Source organism: Helianthus annuus, chromosome 13 (assembly GCF_002127325.2).
Source record: "Helianthus annuus cultivar XRQ/B chromosome 13, HanXRQr2.0-SUNRISE, whole genome shotgun sequence".
NCBI classification, from domain to species: Eukaryota; Viridiplantae; Streptophyta; class Magnoliopsida; order Asterales; family Asteraceae; genus Helianthus; species Helianthus annuus.
The window spans coordinates 173,114,896-173,134,891 of record NC_035445.2 but is presented as its reverse complement, the minus strand read 5'-3'; the positions used below and the strand labels follow the sequence as shown (position 1 = coordinate 173,134,891).

General features: G+C 37.7%; 1 protein-coding gene across 1 annotated transcript; it reads left to right on the top strand.

Annotated features, from left to right (window-relative positions):
• Positions 1 to 2,143: 2,143 nt before the first annotated feature.
• Positions 2,144 to 4,483, top strand: LOC110887499 (trehalose-phosphate phosphatase B). Its single transcript, XM_022135092.2, has 10 exons — positions 2,144 to 2,267; positions 2,617 to 2,680; positions 2,753 to 2,893; positions 2,992 to 3,063; positions 3,152 to 3,253; positions 3,347 to 3,403; positions 3,475 to 3,576; positions 3,660 to 3,737; positions 3,932 to 4,072; positions 4,159 to 4,483. The coding sequence occupies exons 2-10, from the start codon at positions 2,651 to 2,653 to the stop codon at positions 4,306 to 4,308; spliced, it is 873 nt and encodes a 290-aa protein (XP_021990784.1). The 5' UTR covers positions 2,144 to 2,267; positions 2,617 to 2,650; the 3' UTR covers positions 4,309 to 4,483.
• The last annotated feature ends 15,513 nt before the right edge of the window (positions 4,484 to 19,996 follow it).

Genomic DNA, 19,996 nt, shown 5'->3' with positions numbered 1-19,996 from the left:
GTACATATTCGATAAACACCCTTCTATATGATTTGCATTTGGATTCTTAGTGTGATCCAAAGTTTGTTTTGGATCGGTTCGCATACATGTTTTGCGCTTGTAAAAATCCCAAAGTTGTACCATTTGAGTGGAAATAAGTATGTTTAAAATACGGGTAGAAATATGATGTGAAAACTGACTTGATGTAGATGCACTAAAGATGCTCTAAAGGTTTAAGTGATCTTGATATTAATTTAAACTAAGTAAAGTAACAACCAAAAGAAGTATATTCAAGTTATTATCGTATATTCCAAACAGTTTAGAGTATATACATTACAATCTCAATCCAAAAGTAGAATCAAAACATGAATTATGGTGATTTATAATTTAAGCCTTTTGTAATATAAAAGTAGACCGCTTTAATTAATGGAGTAAAATACGAACCAATTGTCATAATATCAAATTAACACCTACTTTTGGGAAATGGAAATAAGGTAAAAGATCAAATAGAAAGTTAATTTTCGCTAGGAAGAATAGGAAGTCATAGGATTATGACATGTGGCAAATTTTAAAATAAAGAGAAAGGGTATTTTAGTCAATCCAACTCCTTCTTCTTCCTTTTTCAAAACCCAGTAACTTCAAAACCCACCATCTTCAACTATTTCTTCACTTTCTATCTCAATAATCACTACATTATAGTGCAATTTTCATCACCAATCAATGATTCAAAACCCGATCAACGTGTTCAGCTTTTTTTTGAAGAAAACCCAGTTTAATTTCATAAAAAATCTCGTTTTTTCCGGTGATTTTGGAGATAATCACTCGATTCGTTCGATTCGAGCGTTGATAAGTGTTTCTATCATTCAAATTTCGTCAATTGATAAAGAAATCGACTTCGATCCATGTAAGAAATTCTTTAATTCCATTTTCACGATCTGAGTTTTTGATTCAGTTATTGCGTTTTACGATCTTTGCGGGGGTCCGGGGGCGGCAGCCCCTGGTAGCGGGGTCCCAGGGGCGGCAGCCCCTGGCGGGGTCCAAGGGGCAGAGCCCCTGGGTAGGGTTGATTTTCCAGAAATTGGCTCATTTCGAAGACAGTAATTCGTAGACAATTCAGACAGTTCACAGTGACAGACAGTTTTATGTGTCCATTGCGTTTTAGAAATAAGAGAGTTTTATGTGGTTTCTGGCTATTGCGTTTTAGAAAAAAAAAAACACATTTTTAAGTGTTTTTAGTCATTGTGTTTTAGGTAAAACACATTTTTAGGTGTTTTCAGTCCATTGCGTTTTAGAATGAGTCATTTTTAAGTGTTTTCTGGCCATTGCGTTTTACATATAAGACATTTCTTTGTGTTTTTGGTGCATTGCGTTTTAGGTAAAACACTTTTTTATGTGTTTTCAGTCCATTGCGTTTTAGAAAACAAACATTTTAAGTGTTTTCTGGCCATTGCGTTTTACAAATAAGACATTTTTTGTGTTTTTGGTGCATTGCGTTTTAGGTAAAACACTTTTTTATGTGTTTTCTGGCCATTGCGTTTTACAAATAAGACATTTCTGTGTGTTTTCTGGCCATTGCGTTTTACAAATAAGTCATTTCTTTGTGTTTTTGGTGCATTGCGTTTTAGAAAAATGTCATTTTTTAGGTTTTTTTTTCATTGCGTTTTACGTAACTGATGGTTTTTCTATTGCGTTTTACGCAACTGGGTTTTAATTTTTTTTTTTAAAATATAGCAATAGTATACTCGTTTTAAAGATAAAAAACGCTCGTTTTTTTGGTGCAATTTTTATAAAAAAATAATGTTGTATGAAAGAGTTATTAACGTTTAAAAAATGGGGGGGGGGGGGAATTGGAGGAGAGAGAAACTATTGACTTGGATTGACTAGAATGCCCTTGAACAAACTCACGCGCCTCTTTTTTTCCTTTCAAATTCAATTTCCCTGATTTAATTTTAGCTCTTGATTAACTTAATGAATGGTCAAGATCACTTCCTAGCCTTCCTAGCCAAATAAACTTCCTATTGTATTGTATGATACAATTTGTAACTCCACCCATGGAAATAAATGTAGTTGTCGATTAAACAAACAAATTTTTATATTCATTTAATTGTATATATACACACTCACTCACTCACTGATCACTCATTCACATACGTTTGTATATGATCAACCGTTAAAAACATCTTTCCACACTTCTCTCTCTCTCTCTCTGAAGACGACCTACTTGATCGTTTTCAGAAGCCAAGATTCGTTGCACGTACAATCAACAACCCAAGCGTTTGTATATTAAGGTACTTATTCCTTCTTCAAGTTTAGTTTTGATCCTCACATCGATCGGTTGGTGTTAACGTTTTCTTTCCAAGTAATTATAAGATATTTTTGAAGATCCTACCTAGCTACATGATATATTGATATGCATATATATATGCTGCTAGAATATACATAAATTATTTTGTTTGCCTTTTAATTAACCATTAAAACTTTTAAATACACGGTGCCTGACAATATATGCTCTCAACAATATATAATCTGTCAATCATATATATTGCATTGACCAAAATGATTATGTTATTTTTCCGTATATCAAATCAAATTATGGATAAAACTTTACTAAGTAAGTTTATCATTAATCTTGGACAGCCACAACTTCATATAAAAGCTGGACTGTATATCAATGAATGAAAACGGGTATCAGTCATGGCTGGTTCGTATTCTTTCTCTTTCTAATTAAATTTGAAAACGTGTTAATAATTTAAAGAAGAATTGAATGATACAGAAAAAACATCCATCTGCATTGGAGACATTTGATGAAATGATAGTGAGAGCCAAAGGGAAAAAAATTGTAGTGTTCTTGGACTATGATGGAACACTCTCCAACATTGTGCCAAATCCAGATGAAGCTTTTATGTCCAAAAAGGTATGTATGCATGCTTCTTTGTGTTTTCTAAACTAGCTAAGCTAGTACACTAATTTATTGGTTGGTAATGAATAATATTTTGATTTGAACGCGCGCAGATGAGAAGGGTAGTAAGTGAAGTTGCGCGTTGTTTTCCAACGGCGATCATAAGTGGAAGAAGTCGTGATAAGGTATATGTGGATCTAATTAATAATTAACTTCTTTTTAATTAAACAGCTAGTAGCTAGCTAGTAAAAATAATTTGAAATTGGTGTGTAGGTATATGGATTTGTAAAATTAGATGATATCTACTATGCGGGAAGCCATGGGCTGGACATAGCAGCCCCCTTTCAGTGCCAGAACAGACCTGTCGATAAAAATGTAAATTCATTTCTAGTGATTGAGAATAAATTTCCAAGTAAATTTTATGAATATAAATTAATATCCTTAATTGGAGTTTTGTTTGTTTTGTAGGGTGAAGAAGTTGTACGTTTCCAACCAGCACAGATATACCAGCCTTTGATTTACAAGGTAATAAATATATTTTATGTAAATTTAAACATCGATCCTAGACGTACTGTGATTTTTATTTGTGTGTGCAGATACTTGATGTGTTGAAAGAAGAAACCAATGATATAAAAGGTGTCATGCTCGAAAATAATAAATTTTGTGTTTCTGTACATTTTAGACATGTTTCGGATAAGGTATATTATATACTTTACATTACATATTATATATATGTTCAAATTAATACTTGTAAGTACGTTAACGAAGTAAAACATTTCAGGACTTTCCGGTGCTAGAAGAAGTAGTTAAGTCTTTGGTAGACGACTTGGGAGAATTTAGGTTGTCCGAAGGAAAAAAGGTCAGTCACCTAATTACTTCTTAATATATAATATATGCATGTAAATGAAAATGAGGTATTGATAGCTAATTCATTATATGGAAATGAATTCGTGATGGTCAAGTCCAAGAACCAAATGGAATAACTCTCCAAGAACTTTTATTATAACCAATAAAATATAACTCAAAAAAAAAAAAAACTTGATCGTCATATAGGTTTTTGAGATTCGACCTGATATCGAATGGGATAAAGGTCATGCTTTGGAGTATTTACTGGAGACACTTGGATATGGAAGTTCAAATGATGTCCTCCCTATCTATATCGGTGATGATCGGACCGATGAAGATGCGTTTAAGGTCATATATATATATCGTTCTCCTATTTTAATTTCCAATATGTATATATACATACATCATTAATGAGTTAATTAACTTATTAACAGGCAATAAAGAAGAGAGGAAAAGGGTATTCTATTGTTGTGTCCACAAGCCCAAAGGACACCATGGCTTCTTACTCCCTTCGAAGTCCCTCTGATGTCAAGAAATTTCTATCACGTTTAGTTACCTGGAAGAACAACTCTGATCCATCATAAACAACAACCCTATCTCAACCTACATATATATACATATGTTAATGTTAATTATATTTTCTTCCATAATTATAAGTTTTAAGTATGTGTACAAACCAGTGTTTGAATTCATTCTTAAGAAAACCTTATGTTTCAAAAACCATATAGACAAGAAACACAGCTAGTTTGTGAATGTAAAGTAGATTTGTGAATAATGAGTGAAATTCCCCGAGTGATACAGGGGGAATTCGATATATGCACAAAATATAAAATAACGTTTACAATAATATAGATCTTTCATCAAATAAAAGCTACAATCAGACAGTTCAAGCTACAAAGTTACGGTGTGATACAGTCCGCTTGTACGGGTAGAGATAAAATATTGAAAAATATCAAAGCTGACTATATCGTAACCAAAACCCACAGAAATAAAGTCGTGTTTTACATCAATCGAAACTATAAAAACGAATACTGACACCAATTCGGATAAACCTGATACCAATTCCAATAATACCAGTACTGTTGTTCGGTCGGTATCGGTTCGATTCGTCACAGTACTAGTACTCGTTGTGGCTTACGATACACACACATACAAAAAAACGTTAATTCTGTGAAAGCACTGGATTGATGACAAACATCAACATTGTACTTGATTCAAAACACGAAACACCAAAAACATAGAAGATGGAGAAGAAGATGTAGGAGAAACTCATTCATTTCATTACAATCAACACAGATTACATACCGAACAAGTATACATCATCTTCTACAAGCTGGTTTAGATCACAAAGATCTAAACCCTAGCTTTCTCTCACTAACACATAGTCTCTCTCTCCCTCTAGAACACACAGAGCTCACCAAGGAGGCTCTCTAGAAAGATTACTCCTTTTCCGATAACATACCAACATCTGTATCTTCCACAACTCCTTTTCCTTTATCCAATACTTGAGAAGAGGATCCAGCTTCAAGAGCCGCATCTCGCGCTAGTTTCAGATTTACTAGGACCAGCTTCATTAGGGAACTGCACAGCAACAACGTCGTTTACTATTGAAGAATCAGCGACTGGACACTCCTGAGGAAACATTTGGGGTCACGTTTGTAGGAATACTTGCTCTCCAGCTAGCATCCACTTCATCTTTGTTCACAAGATGCGTGTAGACAACCTCTGAATCTTCTTCTGAAACATCAGGAAGATCAAATGAATCAAAGTATCTCATAATTGTACCTACTTTTAGGACCAAATTCGGACAGTGGAGGATAGTAACTAAAAGGAGTTATATCATATACGATCTCCACTATACCTTTTTTAATGTTATAAACGCGTTTGTTTGGAGCTCCATTAGCGTAACCCAGAAAGAACCCTATCTCTCCAAGTTCACCCATCTTCGGAGCATCCTTGGTGCGTTTAATAACACACTTGATCCCAAAAGGCTAAAAACCGGATAAGTTCGGTTTCTTGTTTTCAAGCAATTCCTAGCAAGTTTGTCTTCTCTTTTGACAGTAAGCACATGGTTAAGCACATAGGATGCAGTGTTTACCGCCTCGGCCCAGAAGAAAATTGGTAACTTAAATTCAGAAAACATAGTTCGGGCCGCCTTAATCAGGGTACGGTTCTTCCGTTCTACAACTTCGTTCTGTTGAGGAACATAAGGAGTGCTGAACTAATGAACTATTCCCATTTCCCGACATAACTCGTCCATATTTTGATTTTTAAATTCAGTGTCGTTCTCACTTCGGATTTTCTTAATATGAAGTGAATAATTTTCTCAAGTTGTTTGAATAAATCTCTTAAAATTCCAACAGTTTGGTCCTTTGTTTTTTAAGAAAAATACCCACAAGTATCGTGAGAAATCGTCAGTGACAACTATGCAAAAGGACATCCCACCAATGCTAGCAACATGGATTGGGCCAAAAAGGTCCATGTGAAGCAATTCAAGTGGTTTTTGGATCGAGTTAACAGTTTTCGGTTTGTAAGGCTTTCGTTTGATTTTTCCCTTTTCGCATGATTCACACTTATTGTGCATATTAAAACTACGTAAAGGAACCCCCAACACTAAGTTGTTTTTGACTAAGTGGTTCATTTTTCGCAGATGCACATGGCCCATCCTTCTATGCCAGAGATACGATTAATCTTCAATTGCCTTCTAGAATAAACATGCCACTGGAGTTCGCTGGAAACATTTAACTCATCATACCTGAATCGTAAGCTACGTTTGGATAACTGTAGCTTACATCGTATCCCCATGTCTCCATATTTGCTACATCTCAACTTTCAATTAATTACCCACAAGCCCCTTGACTTTATTGTTTCACATTTTTCTTGTATATTCAAACTATTTATCGACCCGAACAATTCCTGTTTAATGTAAAGTATCTTGATTCCCATCCACGGTCGTTCCTCTTCATCACCAAGCTCTCCAACTTCATCGAATTACGCGATTAACCTGTAAAACCATAAACTTTCGTAGTTAACACATTCAAAGCGTATAATCACGTAAACAACAATAAGTCACACAAGATAAGCACTTTTGTCACACCCCAACTGAAGGGGTAAGGTCCCAAAAACCCCATAAAAAGCGCTGGGAACCATACCAAAACCTTACTGATCAACCTTATACCTTGCGCGACCGCGCACTGGTCTCACAAACAGAGATTTAAAGAACAGTCAAACTGTCAAACACTTGCGCGCCCAAAGGAAATCATAAACCTTTGCGCTTCCTCCCATAAACAAAGGATGAAAATCCTGAGATGAATACTCCCGCCTTTATATCCAGACTTGGATATTATTTACCCAGACTTGGGATTTATTTATTCACCTGTCTCCACACGATAAGGTGCCACACCAGATTACAGCAGTAATCTTCTAGAAGAAATACAATCGTGCACCACCAAGACGGTTACAACCGTCTGGACACGTGTCACCATCTCATGCATCCCTGGATTCACAACGGAAGCATGCAATTGGAGAGTAATCTCCACTTAATCACTTTACACGTGGCAAATTCCCAGCCTTCGATCTAAGCCACGATCCATGTGCTCTCACACCGGATCAAGAAGCTTGACGGAAGGAAGTGTAACTGCTTACGGGGTTAGCATCTTCCGTCAACTTTTCACTAACGGGTTTTCCCGCCTAAAATGACTCCCGGCTATAAATATGAGAAGGAACCCAGGTATGAAAGCAAGTTACACACACTTACAAATACTTCTTCTTCTTCATTACCAATACTGATTCTCACACCGGAGTCGGGTCAAGGAGAGAACCCCCTTTCTCCCCTTGGCGAGGCTAACGGTGCTCTTTTTTGCAGAGTTATCGGAGAAGAAGATCAATCGGATCTGAATCAATCGAGTGAAAACCAACCTTTTTATGCGGATTCAAACCCCCTAGATATCTCGGTTCCGACCATTTATCTAGTGTTTCTTCACCAAACGATGACGGAAACATCGGGGCATGGCACTGAGCGAAACAGATTGTCAAGAGAAATTCCATAACAACTAAATTACCGGATAGTTAATATTATGTCCCATACCATAACCCATCAAGTAACCAATTATTACAGCCATAGATATCTCAAAACAAAACATTGTTCCGACAACTCAGATTCAAATAATAAATTGTCTTTGTTTCTAGACTCTCCTACTTGATTCCATGAAAAGCAAGCAACATCCTAGCATCTCAAACACCTGTCACATACGTTAAAATAGAGGTCAATACACATAGTGTAAAGGTGAGCATACAAGTTTGATACTATAATAGAATTCGAAATAGTTTACGCATAACCAGCATCTAACATGTAAAAAGTGAAGGCAAGTAGGTTATCAACAGAGAAATATGCACAGACGCGACTGCGAGTTGTAGAATGCGCAACACATATCCCCACTGGGACACGTGAAGTAAAGCCCTTAACAACCCCTGTCCACGACAGGTGCTGAGTCCAAACTATAGTACTATCGTTGCTAAGGTGTCAGGAAACAATCACTGTGTTAACTTAACATACAAGCATTCATCGAATAACACTTAGCATGCATTAACGGTCAGCGTATAAATAGTGTTGCGTTGTGTGTCGATTTTGATTTTCGAATAAGTAACGTATGTAACACCCAAAAGTGCGTAAAGCAAAAATGGTTCGAGTATACTCACAGATCATGTTTAAGTTAATAAACACTCTCTTGGATTGAAGGGAGCGCTGAGAGATTAGCCTGAACAGTTAATGATAACACAAGCGAAGAACGACGCGTAAAACGGTGAAAAGTTACCAAGTGTCGAATGGTAATCCGATCGGATGGCCAGTCGATCGGATGCCAATCCGTTCGAATGGCCATCCGATCGAATGGCCATTCGGTCGGATTGACATTCGTTTGGTAAGGATGTGTTTGTGTATGATGGCTTTGAAGTTTTCGTTGTTGCATTTTGCAAAAAGAGAAGTATCTCTACCTTTCAAGTCGTCGATCGAACGGTCGCTCGATCGGATAGCGATCCGATTGGCTCGACACTTAGTGAGAACAAGTTCACAGCAGGACAGTCACTCGATCGGATAGCTATCCGATCGGGTGGCAATCCGTTGGAAACTGATGTTCTTTGAAAATTATGAAAATGATTAAGGGTCGAAGTTCCAAATGTCACTGATCGGATGGTCGTTCGATCGGATGGCTATACGATCGAATGGCTATCTGTTCGACGTTCAGAGCTTTGCAAGTTTTGAAGAAAAGTTTAAGTGTGGAACCAAGTGCAATCCGATCGGATTGCAGTTCGATCGGATGGCTATCCGATCGGACGGCAATCCGTCCCAACGAATCTGATCGTCTTGAACTCGATTACTTTGACAAGTTTGAAAAGTTTTGCGGTTTGCTTGAGACGGTATGACAACGTTCTAAACAACGGAACCTCGGCAAGTCCCAAGTCGTTCGATCGAACAAGAATCACCCTACTCCGATCAGTTAACTGTTCCTTGTCGGTTGTTCATGTTTATCCCGAAACCGGTTGTCTCGTTGATGGGATCCAGATCCCAAACCGACACATCACTAGAGAAGAATAGAAGGCCTGCATGAGCTCTGATTCTATAGGTATTGAGTGCACTGAGTGTAAAAGAGTTGAAAGAAAGTTGGAAAACGAGCCAGCTCGGCTTGGTTCGGTAGCAAAACAAGCTTTTTCGAGTCGAGCTTTTTTCGAGCGAGCCGCGAGCATTTTCTACACCCCTAGTTATATGGGTATCTGATGATGCCCATGTACGCATGTTGCTATTGTTTACAATTTCTGAAAGTGCTTTCAAACATGTCCAGGGAACAAATTCTCATGAATTGTGGCTGGCCCTGGAACGTGCCTTTGCACCAAACAAAACTTCTCGTGAATACACTCTCAAAGCACAATTGCTTAGAATACAGATGAAAGATAATGAAACATCATCAGACTATTTCACAAGAGCACAAGAATATGTTGATGCTTTGGCTGCTATTGGGGAACCAGTTATAGACAAAGACCTAGTCATGCTTGTAATGATTGGTCTTTATAAGGAATATGATGGCTTAAAGTCTACTATCTTGGCTCGCAATTCCCGACAACCTTTTCTGAACTTCCTGGCCTACTCTCTAACCATGAATATATGGTCAAGAAACCTAATACCACACCAATACAAGCCTTTGCTGCCACTACAAATGTCACACCCTGGCTTTGCGGAAGCGTGGGATAATTGGTGTGACTTCTTAATACCATAGCAACAATCATAACAATGCTATATGATAAAAACGTGTGATATTCATCCAATAATAAAGTTCAGAAAATCCCATTTTCAACAATCACAAAATAAGTTACAAACCTTGACTTAACTTAAATGAGTTCATAAAAACTTATCAAAAGACTTTAAACTATACTAGGTTTAGGGAATTGTAACCCGTCCAGGAAGAGGTTACACCTTCTAAACCCTGGATGACCTCTTTATTCAAACGCAGCTTGAAAATACGTGCATACCGTGCCAGATCCGTTTGTTTCCTGAAATACATGTAGTTTGAAAAGTCAACGTAAAGTTGAGCGAGTTCATGTGTAAGTGGGTATGTATAACCCGTTGTAAAAATGTCTGTATGTATAAAAATCCTTGGTATGTAGCAAATAAGGAAAAAGAGATCACCATTGGGTTGCAAAGCCAATGATATGTGTGATGTGCAGTAGGAAGACTCAAACCTAGCAGATTTTGCGATGGGTACAAAGTCACCACCTGGTCCATTAAGCGGGCTCAGGGGTTGGGCTCGCTACACCCAGATGGATCTACCGCTACTGTCCCTCGGTCTTACAATGAGGATTAATAGCCTCAAGTTGCGCCCACCCACTCACATGATCTAAGTAGTAACCCTCCTTACGCTAACCATACCATGTATAAAGTACTCGTAAATATAGTAACATGTTTTTCACCTCCGCAGTTTAGAAAACTGAAAACAGTTAAGAGAAAAGGGGGACATGAACTCACCGAAGTGCGTCTCTAAAAAGTATCTCCCAGAAAAATTTGCTGTGCGACGACCTACACGTACTAACTTCTATTAGACGGACGGCCGTGCCTTAGTTTAAGGTTTAAGTTTTTGGGAAATAGTTAGACAACTATTTCGTGTCTGCACTTCGTATTTAAGTATTAATTGTATTCCTTCCCAAGGATGGGGGTTTTAATACATGTGCGTTTCGTATATCTTCGAAATATATTATTAAGTCTCACTTACAATATACTTTAATTCTAACTCCAAAATATAAATATTTTTCCCAAAAATATTATATTTTATTCCATATAATTTTCTGTCACACCCCGATTTCCACGTGTCTCACCGGTGGGCCCGGTGGGCGATTACCGTGACGTAGTTGGCAACATTATAGTCAAACCACACAATATATATGAATGCACAGCGGAAGCATAAAGATAATATATTTCAACGTCAAGTGTAATATCAATGTATCACCATTGTTGAAATAATAATCCACAGGGGATCAAATAATAAATAACAAAAGTATTGTTCAACAGACTTCAGGCATCTTAAGCTTGCGAGACTTCTAGTGATGCTAAGGAGAAATCCCAGCCAATTACGCATAGTACCTGCATTTAGTCTTTTTGGGAAAATATGTCAGTTTACACTGGTAAATACATTCAACTGACACTTTTTGTAAAAATGTTTAATAAAATTGGTTTAAATGCTCAAAGCACAAACTCTTTATAACTTGGGATAATTTATAATCAAATCTTGTAAAGAATTACATGTTACTATGCGTTCGGTCGCCCGAGTCGTATCGGGTTAAAGTTTAATAGACACACCACATAGTATAAAACCGTGGCGGGTAACCAACGGCTACACTTTTATAGTTATAGACATAATGCCGGGTGTACGCCTACACCGGGATGTCAAGGTCGTGGCCATTCGTAAATGCTGCCAAGGATATCCGGGACATGGTCATTAAGCCCCCAAAGGCGTTAAGCCAACAAAACAAGTTTTTAAATGGGTCACATTGATAATACCGAACTACTAATGAGTTGGGGTCAATTGCCCGACCAAGCGGTATTTTAAATACCGTAACCCAAGCCCGTATAACGGAGAATAAGTCAAAAGTATTTACCTTTGCAAGTATAATTCCTTAAATTGAATTAAATTGCAGATAGCTTTTACTGGTCCCCTAATCTGGAACGAAGGTTTAATTTAACCTATTAGAATCCTAACGGGTCTTTAATTTAGCCGTAGCTTAGACCGGCCAGTTTCAAAGTATAGTTACGGTTTAATCGCGTGAAAGGCGAAAACCGTGAATGGAGCGTGATTTTGACCCAACAAGTTTGAAGACTTGTTTTATATGGGTATAATAATCATACTCTGGATTTTAGGGTCAAAACAATATGGTTTGACCCGTTTCGGCTAATTCATGTAAACTAGTTACATAAGCCGAACCATGAGCGCAAAAGGCGCAACGGGTAACCGTTAGAGTCCCACACTATTTTCCTAAGTCAATATGCTTTAAAGAGGTTGTGGTATCAGTAGGATACCTTCCCTAATACCCGTAACGAGTTTAAGTTCAAATTATGCCCCGTAGGGGTATTTCGGTCTTTTTAAAGATTATAAAAGAGGTTTTAGAGTTCTACAGGAAATCTGAGTTTTCCGAACAGTTTATAAAGTCTAAAATACTTTATTTATTATTTAAATTCAGTAGCAACTGGAATCGGGTCAAAAGACTTTGTAGAACTCAAGTTATGGCCGAAAATGGCATATTCGGTATTTACCGAACCGTTGCCATAACCGCAGGTTATGAGCAGGTTAAAATTAATTAAAAATCTTTAAAAATCCCAAAATATTATTTTACATCAGTGAGTAAAAGGTTTGGTGTCGAAATCCGGGTTTAGATAGGCGTTATGCTAATTGCGCTATTTAATTACTAAAGTTTCGCAATTTGCGCTATTTAGCATAACTCCTATTCTGGACCTCGGATTGACGTGAAATTTTTTGGGACATTCTTAGAAATCAGTAACCAAGGTTATGATCCTTTCACTTGTCCGAAATTCTCGTTTTAATTTAAAAAGGGCGTTACGGTCAACTTTTAAGCATTTAACGGAAATGTGTAAAAGACTCGGACAAACAACGAACCGGTCACAGAGGGTTATACCATCATGTAACCTGGTCCTAAGAGAGTCCTAAAGCATATCTAAATCAAACTTTAACGGGTCAGAACTGAAGTCAATGCAAAAGTCAAACTTTTGCGACTTTCGGCTCCGAACCGGGTCAAAACAATAATTGGTCGGATCAAACAAGCTTAGACTAGTTTATATACTTATTATCATGTTTTATTAGTGTTCAAACAGGTCACATGTCATCTACATTACAGATTATGCAAGAAATCGCAAAATGACATTTCTGTTGACTTTTTCTAAGCATGTTTGACTCGTCATTTGAACTAGTTAGAGTGGTGATCAGGGGGAACCCTTTTAAGGGTTTATTACCCACATAAATACCAACATATAACTACCTTTGATTCGGTTAATCACTGGACCATTTGTGATTAACCGTTAAGTCAACCGTTAGTTACGACGGATTGACTTTTAAGCTAAAAGTAAGCAAAAACTAAATAAGAAAAGGTCAAGCACACTTACTGAAGTCCTATGCAAGACAAGAGATGTGTAGAGAGTGCTCTTGAGCTCCAGATGTGATCAATGAAGGCAGAACAAGGTGTGAGGAACTTGTTTGCACAAAGTGGCCTTTTATAGGCAATGTTGATGCATAGGATCATCACAACATGGCCTACAAGGGTTCCTTGATGATCAACAACTGTCCTAAAGTGTTAGGGAGTGATTAGGGGTCGCCCATATCTCTGGAACATCTTGGCATTAATGTTTTACCGTTTAACACAGCCAACAGCCAACTTTCTGTCGCTGGGCATCGCTTACGGACCGTATGGCACGGGCCTTGCGGTCCGTAAGCCTATGGCGGAAACACTTTTACCCCTTCACCCCCTTACGGTCCGTAAGGCATGACCCTTACGGTCCGTAAGCGATCATCAGTGGCAAAAAAAATTAACCTTTCATGCATTGAACGGTCAACTTTGAATTAATAATTTTGATGGCTGGCCTTTTACCCATACTTGACCAGATGTCTACCCCATTATGCAATATGGGTTTGCAAAAGAGGATGGGCTCATGTCTTATCATTTGTATTGCATAAATTTCTTAGAACCCATTTTTATTAACTTGGATGTTTTTTATTAATGTTAATGACCCGATTAAGATATATTAGGTGCTTACAATTTTGCTTGGGGTCTCGGGATTTATAATAACGGGGTCGCTCAGAGGTATAAAATTAACATGTCGACATATCCGAAAATCCTACCGCATATCTTACTTTAAATCCGGGTTTATATTATTTTTGTCGTATTTGACACGTGTCATTTATTTATTGGACACGAAAATTTCGAGGTGTTACATTTTCCCAAAATAATATCCTTGTCAAAATGCACACTTGAGTATTTTCTGAAAATACGTAAGTTACGGATAAAGATCGGGTGGTAATAATAATACCGTTGTAACTTAATATTTATTGTGAAGGCGTTAGAAATATTTTTGGAGTCGTTAACATTCGGTAATATTATTTTACCCTAAAAATAATATTTACGTAGTTCACAAAATAACCATAAAATCTCACAAGTGTTGTTATGAAAAATATACACTAAATATATATTTATCAAGTTTTATTTTGTGAAAATCCCACCTCCGACACTTAGAAATTTTGTAATAAAAATCGTGGCGAAATTTACATTTTTGAAAACAAGTTAAAAATATATTTATAACACTTGCGATAAAAAATATTTCCAAGTGTTAGATTTTTGGAAAAATTTCGCCAGAGTTTCCCCTGTAACTAGAGGTGGCCACACTTTCAAGCGTATCATTTTCTTTTATAAATTCAAACAACAATTTTCTCAATCAACAATAAACAATATTCAAGCCATCAAACTACTCAAACTAGATATAAATCGCAAAAATACATGAACTTGTGGTTTGCGTAAAATATGTAGTAATTTCCCCATATTTTAGTAGACCTTTTTATAGATGAACTCAGTTTCTTGTGAATCTCGTTTTTAAAGAAAATACATTTCCACAACTTCTTGTCAAAATTTACAAAAATAATTCTTTGTCAAAACTTTGTGTTACACAAGTGTCTACACACTTGTGTGTTCATAAAAATCACCTTTGTTTATGAGAGATCCGGTTTAGAAAATATGATTTCACTTGACACTTGGTTTTTCAAAAATACCACTTGTAGATCCTTAGATCTACTAGTTTAGAAATCAATTTCATAAGAAATATTGTTTTTACACAAGTTCATGTTTAATAGTAGTAGTGTTCTTCATCTAACCACTTTCACATTTTAACATACCCCAGGTCATGCTACATGAACATGACTTAGCCGGGTTAGATGACGATCCGAGCTACTACTAGCACAAATCAACACTAAATAATCATAATAAAACAAGTCTCACAAGTTTTACACAATTTTATCCATTTATTAACCATCATATTCATTTTTTTACAAGACTTTTAGTAGGTGATTAGTATGTTCATGATTTTCACCCGACAAAGTTCATATTAACCACTTTAGAATAGATCAAGGAGGCGTTTAGAGTCACTTACTACTAGCTCGAGGCTAGGGAAGAAACTAGTCGAAAAACGGGTGGTTAAAAGCAACGTAGTGAGGTCCTTGACAATCCGCAAGCACCGGACTTCCTCGTACGCGATCCTTCACACTTGTATATGCTTGGAATTACTTGAATGAAATCGAAAAATGGTTGTGGGTGGTGCTTGATTCTCGGCCGAGTGGAGCAAGGGAAGAGAGAGAGGAGTTGATTTTGTTAAATGGTTTATGAGAAGTGATTACCCAAGATGTTCATTTATAATCTATATTTCTAATTGTCCAAGAGGTAATGTGTCTAGAAGATATTAGGCCATGAGATTATTATAATCAAAAGTTGTAAGTGTTTGTCCCCTTGGGGAGCCGATTTCGTTGGGGGTTTGGGGGGGGGGGGTTCCATAGTTACTTTTCAACTAAATGGTTAAGGTCTAGTTAGTAAATTAGAGGTTAAGACTAGATATTAACATGTAGTGTCTTGTGGTGGGTGTTAGGGTATTCGGGGATCCTAACTGGCTCAGAAAAAGAAAAACAATGTCAATGGCAATATTTTTGTGTTTCGGGTTAAGTCTGGTTGTTCGGTTGGATACTGATCCGTTAAAGTGCTTAACAAAGCTTTATAGTGTCGTTAATATTATTTTTAGTGACACAAAGAATTCCTGACACTTTAGAACGTGTCTAGTATTATTTTCCCATGTTTTTGCACTTTACTAGTTTGCTAAAAAGCTGAATTTTATATTAAAGTGCAGAATTTGTGTTTAAATCATATTTTTGGCACGTCCGGTCACTATAACTATCACCTAGAGACGCAGTTCTACAATCCTCGTCTCCCTACACTTTCTACTAGTGTAGTAAACTATTCCCGGCTCATACTGGCCTTAGAGACAGTATCTGTCTGGTGCTGGCTATGCCAGCACGTTTACTGGGTTATCCGTTCATTGTGCTACTGTGCTTTTGTGCGTCAAGTTTGTCACTAAAGTTCTGTATGTAAATAATGGAGTGACAGCAAATAAAGTATGATGCAAGTAAGTGTACGTATCAGAATTCAGTAGCAGTTTATTCACATTTTCAAGCAAGCACAATAATTAAGCAGTAATTAGATATTAATTAAGTCGTACGGATACCTGATTTGGTGAGAGTTGTCACATTCTCCCCCGTTAGAAAAATTTCGTCCTCGAAATTTGTACTACCTTAACCCCCTTATGGTTTCGTCACACATGTATGTATATGAATAATATTAAGGTAGATAATCTTCTATCCGAATTCTAGGGTTAAAAGGTGTGTGCTCATAGCAGTTAATGTTAGAGGTACGAGACGTACTTGGCGTATAGCCTAGTGCAACCCAGCTAGCAGGGGGGTTCCACAAAGAGGAGCCTTGACTTAAAAAGACTCTCAAACGATCGATCGTAATATGCACACGGGTTTTCACGAAACATAGCACCTGCTATATAAACTCAAAAATCCACAACTCAATTGAAATAGTAGAATGATTTGTCAACTCCCGAGTAGATGAATGGTAAAGTTTAGTGTTTTGACATTCTTAAAATTCGAAAGTACACTGAATGAAATACAGGCGAATCTGGTGTATCACGGTTCGTAGTTGCATCAGAAATGTTTAAAAGACAATCAACAACAGCTGATGTAGTTTTGTGTGAACGGTTGACCATGATTAGCACAAGCTACAAGTCTGTAATGACACCACAAGGTGTTGCAATGACATAATTCCATAATTGCGGTGATTGAACAAGTTCACCGTGTTTGTGATCAGATGAAAGTGTACTGAAACAAGCCTGAGGAATTGATTTACACAACGTTATAAAGTTTTCAGTTGAACACGGAATCATCAAAGAGCCACTGTTTTGATTGAAGATGAAAAAGTATCAAGTACTGCAAGGCATTTGATTGACAATGAAAGAATCGTTAGGAGGTACATGGGGCTTATGAAATGAATCTATGTACCATTGTTTTAACACCCAATTGTGTTGAGACCGATTTAATCGTGATAAGCAAACGGATTTAGAGCGAGTCAATAAACAATTAAATCCGGGTATGAGGTGCGTAATCAAATTAGCGCAAGCTTCAATTCTGTGAAAGTGTCACCGCAAGGTATCAAAGTCAATCAACGATTTAGGGGAGTCATAGATCAAACAAGTCTACTATGACTTGAAGCAAAAGGATCGGTGCCAAAGTATTAGAATATGATGCTCTCAATACATCATATGGCGTCTCAAATCAAACATGCGAATTGGATAAGTTCAAGCAATCGAACTTAGTTTCAACGTAACCCAACAATAATCGTACATATCAACAAGGGAATCTTGGCATGATAGCAAACATGTAACTTGAAAGAAAGCGGTTGCAAGAAAATGTATTGACTTGATAACAAAAGAGTCAACAATGACAAGGATGTAGGTCATTCGAATCACCAACCAGTATTTAGATTTAGCAATGTAATATCTGAACTTTAATGAAATATTTATTCGAAATGAAACCGCATGCGTAGCAAAAGGGTGCATGTGTGGCAAATAAGTTTCCAAGAAGATGAAGCAATGTGTACTTGCTATATTGAAGAAATGACCAAGTATTCGAAACAAACGTGTGTTCGCTCTCAGCGAAGGAAATCAACGTGATGCAACTACTTTGAGGGGAGTAGAAACGCAATATCTACTCGTTAGAAGTAAAAGTGAAGTCTTCAACGGAAGCAAATTTAAGTACTTTCGATTTTATTAACTGTAGTGACAAGTTTGTCAAGCTAATGACGTTTGATTGAGTTGACAGATATAGTTTCTAAGTATAATCCTTACGAGTTTGGTCCTCGGTTCCCAAAGGTCCTAGACATAAATTTTCTAGATTCTCCAGATTTCGTATCCCGTGTAGATCTGGTTTGTACATTGTAGGAAACGCCATTTTGCCCATGTCTAAAAACAAGTCATTGTTCCACAAGTTCGCCCTGGGGTATACTTTCTCCCTGAATTCTGACGCTCGATTGTCGACCAGTCGTGTAGTAGTAGTTGGGTCCTCACGGTCAGTTATGTAAGGAGTTCGTTAGTCCTCAGCAAAAGCCACCGACTCTGGTTGACCAGCTCGTCCGACTCCCGGTCATTTGAAAGTTATTCGTCCTTTCTTTTGGCGAGCAGAACTGAGGTTATCCAAAACAAAAGTTTTGGTCTGTTATCTTCCTTCTCTATCAACCACTGAGGTTGCACTGTCAATCCTTGCATTTCCGAAGGTGTAAGTTGCTCATGGTGCTTTGGCTACAGGCGCGAGGCCTGGAATCAGATTGATGCAAAAATTCGACTTGTCGTCGAGGAGATTACTCTGGCAAGTCTTCAAGGAAGACTTCAGGGTATACTCCGATCACGGGGGTATCGTTAAGTTTTAGTTCTTCGGCTCCCTTGTCCCCGACATGAGCCAGGAAAAAACACGTCCTTCCCACAACAACTTTCGTGCCTTAAGTAATTCGTGATCGGTGGTGGCGTATCCTGCTTCGTGAGTCACGATCATTCCTTCATTCGTCATCGAGGTGCGGATATCAACCTCCGCTCGACCGCTTGATCATCTAATTACCACGTTGAAGCTTCCCAACTCAACTGGCAATAGATCTATCGTAAACTTACGCTCTCCGGGTTCTATCTTGCCGATTCCAGTTACCGCGTTGGCTTCCACTAGCTTTCCCTAAGCTAGTTCTAATGGGTACTGGAATATCTACTTGTTATTTAAACCAATCACACTCTTGAACTCTAGAGGTGCGAATTGTAAAATTTGCAACAGTATTTGGCAATACAGATGCATAACATTAAGTAATTCGGGACGTACCGATATCCATACTTGAATCCCTAGCGTGTTTCCCTAGCTCCGATGGGGAGCTTTCATCCTTGTGCCTGATTGTTTTTTGGGCAATATTTTCTGAAATGCTTTTTGCTTCCACAGTTAAAACAACCTTGAGCACGTTTCTGTTTATCGCTCATTCTGCCTCGACAATTATCATTGTCGTTGTCCCCTTCGTGATTCTCACTACCGTCTTGGCCCCCATTACTATGTTCAGTATTTTGCCAACAAGTTTCCTTGACATGTCCCACCTTGCCACAGTTACCACAATTTCCATATTTGCATCGCCCGACATGATAACGTAAACAATTGTCGCACTTAGGTAGGATACCCTTGTAATCTTTTCCCTTTTTGGCCTTCTTCTTGTTACTTACCCGAGTAACCATCTTGAAATTTGCGAACTTTCTCTTGTTATCCCCAGATGCCTTTATAGCAGTCTCCTTTTTCTCCTCCGCAGTGGAAAATTCTCCTCGTCTAACTGCTTCTTCCGTGAGTGCTATGCTTATGTTGATAGCCTCGGTGATCGTTGACGGTTTTGATGTTGTTACCAGGCTTAGAATCTGAGGTGCCAATCCCCTTATGAACTGTTCAATTCTCTTAAACTCTGGTGCCCCCAAGAGTAAGGCAACTTGTGATAATTCGTTAAATCTCTGCACATACTCCGCTATCTTTGGTCCTTCCATTTTCAAGTTCACAGTTCTGTTTCCAACTTCTGGACTTCTGCCCTCGAGAAATATCTCTTACGCATCAGATCCTTCAG